At 34.6% G+C, this 6,601-nt stretch overlaps 1 protein-coding gene across 1 annotated transcript; it reads left to right on the top strand.

Annotated features, from left to right (window-relative positions):
• The first annotated feature begins 4,177 nt into the window (after positions 1-4,177).
• Positions 4,178-6,601, top strand: LOC103438690 (deSI-like protein At4g17486). Its single transcript, XM_008377241.4, has 3 exons — positions 4,178-4,988; positions 5,439-5,726; positions 6,119-6,601. Exons 1-3 carry the CDS (start codon positions 4,835-4,837, stop codon positions 6,364-6,366), a joined length of 690 nt encoding a protein of 229 aa, XP_008375463.1. The 5' UTR covers positions 4,178-4,834; the 3' UTR covers positions 6,367-6,601.

The following is a 6,601-nucleotide window of genomic DNA, read 5'->3' as shown; positions in this document are numbered from 1 at the left end:
CTCATTTTCTCCTCTCCTCATTTCCTTCTCCTTATATTCTCTCCTCATTTACTTCCAGTTCGAATATGATGAAGAAGAAGGTAACACTCTCTCTTTCTCTCTGTGTGTGTGTGTGTGTGTGTGTGTGTCTGTCTATCTCTCTCCCTCTCTCCCCATTTTGTCTCTCTCTTTCTGACTTGAAGAATTTTGTGTTGTTTATTTCAGTGGGTTGGATGCTGTTGGTGGTGGTGCTATGAGCGGATGTCATCGTTCAGAACGGTTAGCACAATGTTATGGTGCTAATGCTGCAATCCAGATGTGGAGGTGGAGCATAAGAGTAGGAGGAGAAGCAAATGAGGTACGGACTGAGATAACCCAGAAAGGGTTTGCTAGGTTTGCATGGTTTTGCTGGGTTTTAAGTTAGATCAGTGATGCAAGCATGAAGTGGTTTGATGGTGAGCTTGCATGTCTGTGTTGTTGTTGTTGGGTTGCTGAAATTAGAGCTGTGAGTGTAAGGATGGTGATGATGAAAGAATGTGGGTGTGGCAGCCATTTTTGCAGTGTTTTAGAGTTAATGCAGAATTTTTTTTTATTAATATATTTTCTGTTGGTTTTAGTCGACAAGATTGCTTTGATTTATTCTTATTAATAAACTCTATGTTGGTTATAGCCGAAAGAAGTTCTGGCGGTTTTATAACCGACAGAAATTTCCTTATTTAATTATTATAAATATATATCCTGTCAGATATAACTGACATGATTTCTGTTGGTTTTATAATATTTTCTGTCGGGAAATTCATTTCCTGACGCTGGCAAATCTGTCACTTATTATATCTGCCACTACATCCATTTTCTGTGGGATTTTGCTTAAAGTCTGACAGTAATTTACGTTTTTTGAACCACCAGTTATAGATAATTTTGTAGTAGTGACACCCTCATGATTTTATTTATGGGAACTCACACGAGAACTTCCTAGTGGGTCATCCATCCTAGGATTGCTCTCACCCGAACTCACTTAACTTCAAAGTTCTGATGGAATCCAAAGCCAGTGAGTTCCCAAAAGGCTTCGTGCTATAGGGAGGAGAGCATGTACATATAAGGCACATCCCCCATTCTCCGTTGGTCGATGTGAGATCTTACATCATATGATTTGCAAATTTGGTCTACGCATTACTCCTTATTTAAGGTTATACTTGAATTGGAATGAATGTTTGCAACCCATGTAGCTATTAGTTAGTAACTAAAAAGAAAAGAATAACCACACACAAATCCGTAAAAATTGGAAAAAAATAAACATGCACGTAGCATTTTGAACTCAAGAACTCTTTTTTTAAATAACAGAAACCACTACTTCTGATTAAACATTTTGATCAAATGACAAATTTTATAAATTTATACTATTATGAAAAGAAATTCATAAAAATTGAAAAATAAATAAACGCACATATTATTTCAAACCCGGGACCTCCTCATTAATTTTAAATAAAATAAAACCACCACTTCTAGTTAAACTTTTTTTTTTTAACCAAATTTTATAAATTTATACTCTTATGAAAAAATATATAAATATATCACCCTAATAATTTTGGTGCTCTCAATTTCTTTGGGCCCCGAATGGTCCCCTAACCCGCATTAGGCCAGGCTAGCCCTGTTATAACTTTGTCACCCTCCAAGTGTCTGCCAGCATGCCTCGATTTCAATGTCCATTTCGGATATCCAGGTCAGAGTGTATCATCATGAGTATTTAATTTGAAAGTTGATACAAGTGGTCCTCTACTACAGTGATGGAGAGAAATGTTGCCCTTGCACCACGGTCTGAGTTCGAATCCTGTCAGTTTCTTAATCTAACATTTAATCTAACAAATCTATCGTTTGAAAAAAGAAAAAGAAAAAAAAAGTTGATAAATAACATTACATATGAGAATCACATGTAAAGAACCATCTACCCCTTGATTCTCCTTTACCCCGTTCAAATCTCAAGGACTAAGGTGATGAGTTATGTCAATCTCACAATTTTAGCTAAAAAGAAAATAATAATAATAATAAAGGGCGTATAAAAAGTGAAAATAATGTATATAAGTCTTTTCCCTAAATTAAAATTAGAATGAACAAATCAACCAGTGACACATAATAAGACTTATAAAACAAACTGGTGACCTATTCTATACAATTGGACATTCGCTTGGTACTTAATAAAAAATGTAAGTCAATTAGGGTCTATTTGATATTCTACTTGAATCCAACTTTTTTAACTAAAAATAATTTTCAAGTTTTAGGTCTTAAAAACTTGTTTGGTAGGACTATTTTAAAAAACTGAACTAAAAAATATAGTCTATTATCTTAAAACATAAAAAGTGAGTTTTTAGAAATTTTAAACTTAAACTCACTCATTTCTTTTCTCTCACTCCTCCCCTCACGCCAAATCTATCTATCTCTTTTCTTCTTTCTCTTCTCATATTTTTTTTACTTTTTTCGTCTCTCCTCCAATATGTTGTCTTGTTGTCTTCATTCTCTCGGTTCTTTCTCTCACTCATCTTTCTCTCAATCTCGTCCGATCCTCTCTCTTCTTTCCCTCTCCTTCAATCATCTCTTACTTTCTTTCTCCCTCTCCTACGACTCCATTTTTAGATCTCTTTGTCAAGTTTAAGTCGTAAGATTTAAAAATTTTAAATCGCAAATTAATCAAGTTTTTGAGTCTTGAAGAAAATTGTTTTCAAGAAATATTCTTAAAAAATGTTTTGAGAAATGATAAAAAATTTCAAATAGGATGCCAAACATGCCCTTAAATTTTGTTAAAGAACATATATGTCAAACATACTAATCTATCCAACTTTTTTTTCTTTGACAATGTATCGATATCATTTAACTACGGGACATGAATTTTAGCTATGTCATACAATGAGATAACTATTAGTCTCAAATTCGCCACCAACGAGAAGCAAACTTAAATTTTTTTATTTACTAATAAACAAAAATATTGCTAAACAGATAGCACTTAAATTTCTTTAGAATGATTATAAAAGTACTTTCACAATGAAATAACATAATCACAATAAAGTTGTGCTACCACAATGAAACCAGCAACCATCAGAAGCCTTTAAGGAAAATGATTTTCTCTTTTTTTTATTTTTTTTATTTTTTTTATTTTTTATAAATAAAAATGGGAATTAGTTGTGAGGCCAGCACCACAGTGAACTTTAAACCGTCTATTTTTCAACTTGCACCTCATATATCATTCTTACAAAATATTAGCCAAATTGAAAATATTTGAGGCATCTAATTAAGTTCAAAGAATATGAACGGCCTGTTCAATGTTGTCTCGCTTAAATTTATTACTAAAACCTTGGCGGCGAACTCGATTTGGGAAAAAATATTCGGTTTATGCCAATCCTGGATTGGTTCATGCTGGTTTACGATTCTAACCAAAATTATATATATATATATATATATTATTTATTCTTCTACTTCCAATACCAAACACATATTTCAACAACAAATTCAAACAAATTTGAGTTCCCACTACTAGATCTACAAGATTGTGATAGAAAGCAATCATTTATAATGTTTCAGATCAAGACCAAAGTGTACATTCTAAACTAAACTAAAGTGTATATAATGCACAAGATACTAGAAAAGAATGAAGAAAAATAAAGTAGAGGGACATATGTGACAAACAATAAAGGAGGGGGAGAGAAGTGGAGAAAATATTGGGCTTATGCACATGGCCTTCTCGGAAAAATGACTTATCTATATAAAATATAATACAAAATAATAATTTATATTCAAAGACGTTCGGTTTGATTTTCCGGTTCTTAACATTTTCAAACAAGTATCGGTGTTCCAATTCGGTTTTTGTTTCGGCTTTGAAAATTTTGGTAAAGCAATTTTTTTACCACGGTTCAAATTGGTTTTGCGGTTTTTCTGCCCACCTTTAATTGTGGTTGAGGAATCAACGTATTTTGGTTTAAGAAGAGTGGAAAATAAAATTTTATATACAGAAAAAATCTTATATTAAAAAAAAATATATTTATAAAGAGTACAACATAAAAAAAAAATATTGTCAACAATAATTCTCTAAAATATTACTTCAATTAATTATATTCATTCATCTCATCTGGCTGGGCACTTTCCTTCTTTCTCTTAACCAAAACCGAAAAATAATGATATTGTTTCCTTTATCCTAAAAAAGTTTTAATTGAAATAAGAAACCCACTACGTTCCGTAATGATTGTACGTCCCTTTCTCCAAAAAAATTCAAAATTTTAAAAGTGGGATGAGACTGAGACCAGCTCAGATTTGTAACCAATCAGGGATAACCCTGTTTCCCCTGTAATATCACTAACATCACTTCCACGCTAATTTTCGTGTCAATATTATAAAACATTACCTTGTTAAACTTGAGACGACGAAAAATTCACGAGAGAGTTTCACTTTTGAGTGTCTTTTAGCAGTTCTCTTTCACAGATCCCAGATTTTTATAACACAGCACCAACCATTTTCTTATTAAAAAAAAGCCAAGAGCTGCGGCAGCACCACCTCTCACATTCACTTTGTGGAACCCATCATCCATCAGCAGAAGATTCTCCAAATTCTCCTCTCCCACTAGAAAAATCACCAGAAAATCAAAAACCCATTATTTTTTGGAAGCAAAGAAGAAAACCCATCATTTGGAATCCGAAAAGCAACTCGGAAATTGTATTGTAATTCGATGACATTCTTGTTGGAGGATGTTGTTGTTGTTGTATAATGAGAGGCAGAGATGGTGGTGGTAGTTGTGCAGCTGAAAGTGTCACTTTTTAGTCTGTGAGACTCTGAGTGCAGCAGCAGAAGAGAAAAGGAAGAAACGAGAGTGAAAATGTTGTGTAAAAAGAGTGGGTGCAGAACTGCCATTGAGGAGGATGAGGAAGACAGTGGATCAGTGCCTGTATACCTCAATGTCTACGATCTCACGCCTTTTAATGGATACGCTTATTGGCTTGGCCTTGGAGTTTACCATTCTGGTGTACAAGGTTAGTTCTACCAACTTTACTTTGTGTTTGGCTGGTGAGAAAATATACATAATTGTGTTTGGTAGATGAGAAAAATATACATAATTTTGTTGGTTGCTCTTTGGCTTGGCCCTGTATTCTGTTTAGTTTAAGATGTATGTGGTTCAATTGGATTAGTTCTGGATTTTGATCCAAAAAACAAAGTTTTAGGTATTGAATGATTTAGCAATACAAGATAAAAGATTGATGTGAGCCATTGAACTCCTGGAATCCGGAAACATTATTGTTAGTGTAATTCATAGCTACTGATTTCCTTACCAGCTTCTGGTAAGAAATCAAAGGTTCATGGATTCGTTTTCACTTCTTGTTTCCGAGTACAATGAGCTTTACATGGTTTTCGAAATGTTTTTCCTTTTCTTCTTGTTTTTGTTGGATGTTCATGGAGGTTTTTGATTGGATTCACCTGTGCAGTACACGGTGTGGAGTATGCATTCGGAGCTCATGAGTTTCCAACATCTGGAATTTTTGAAGGAGAACCGAAAAAGTGTGATGGTTTTACATTTAGGAAATCAATTTTGATCGGGAAGACGGATGTTGGGCCTTTAGAGGTGAGGGCAGTGTTGGAAGACCTTGCCGCGAATTACAGAGGCAATGCCTACAATTTGATCACCAAGAACTGCAACCACTTCTGCAATGATGCATGTATCACATTGACTGGAAATCCAATTCCAAGTTGGGTTAATCGGCTTGCCAGAATCGGTAGGAATTATTTGCTTCAATTTATCTAGTTTCTATGGATCATTTTAGTCATGAAACCTGTATAGTTCAGAGGTATTGCTCTGCTGACCTTTCCTGTATATTTCGTCAAATTGACAACGAAAAGTGCAAATTTTGATAACGATCTTAGAGCTCATCTCTGAAAAGGTAGAAGTAGCTAGAATGCACTTAGAACTCATCTCCGAAAAAATTATCGTCCTTTGAAAATAATCTTCTCAGAAAATGCTGCATTCCACTACCAAAAATTGAGCCTAATACTATTCGAATGTTTCGATCCTCGAAAGCATCCGTTTCCAAAGAAATGAGCTTGCTTTGTTTGTTAATAGTTACTTGGTTTTAACACTACTCATAACCAATCATTCCTTATTGTGCAGGGTTCCTCTGCAATTGTGTTCTTCCTGTGACTTTAAATACGACCAAAGTTCACAGAATCGAAGACAAGGCAGATGAAGGAGACAAGGACAGGTTAACAAACCAGTCAAACAATGCGGCATTATCTTCTAACTCTCCTTCATCTTCATCATCCTCTCCTTCTGGCACAACATTCCGCAGGGGTAGAAGCAGAACAAGACGCGCTCGTCCTCCCCCTTCGCCTTTGATTATTGCTTCTTCATCCTCTTGATGGTTGAAATTCGCAGTAGAGTTTATTTATTTTCTAGAACATTGCTCAAAGATGAAGCAAAGTCAAGTTCTTGTTTCTGTTATCTTTCATTCTTTTGCTGGCAAGTGATTTTCTGCCCTGCAAAGGTTTAAGTTGGCATCATCCTTGTGTGGTTTTCTTGTACCCAACTCTTAGGTGGTTTTGTCAAAAACATTATGATAAATGTCAATAACGCATCGGTAGTTGTTGGAACAAA

Source organism: Malus domestica, chromosome 17, assembly GCF_042453785.1.
Source record: "Malus domestica chromosome 17, GDT2T_hap1".
In the NCBI taxonomy this organism is placed as follows: Eukaryota; Viridiplantae; Streptophyta; class Magnoliopsida; order Rosales; family Rosaceae; genus Malus; species Malus domestica.
This window is presented reverse-complemented; position numbering and strand designations above follow the sequence as displayed.

Coding starts and splice junctions, on each gene's coding strand:
- LOC103438690 (XM_008377241.4), top strand. CDS start 4,835: ATGTTGTGTAAAAAGAGTGGGTGCAGAACTGCCATTGAGGAGGATGAG. Junction 4,989..5,438: donor TTACCATTCTGGTGTACAAG/GTTAGTTCTACC, acceptor TCACCTGTGCAG/TACACGGTGTGGAGTATGCA. Junction 5,727..6,118: donor TAATCGGCTTGCCAGAATCG/GTAGGAATTATT, acceptor CTTATTGTGCAG/GGTTCCTCTGCAATTGTGTT.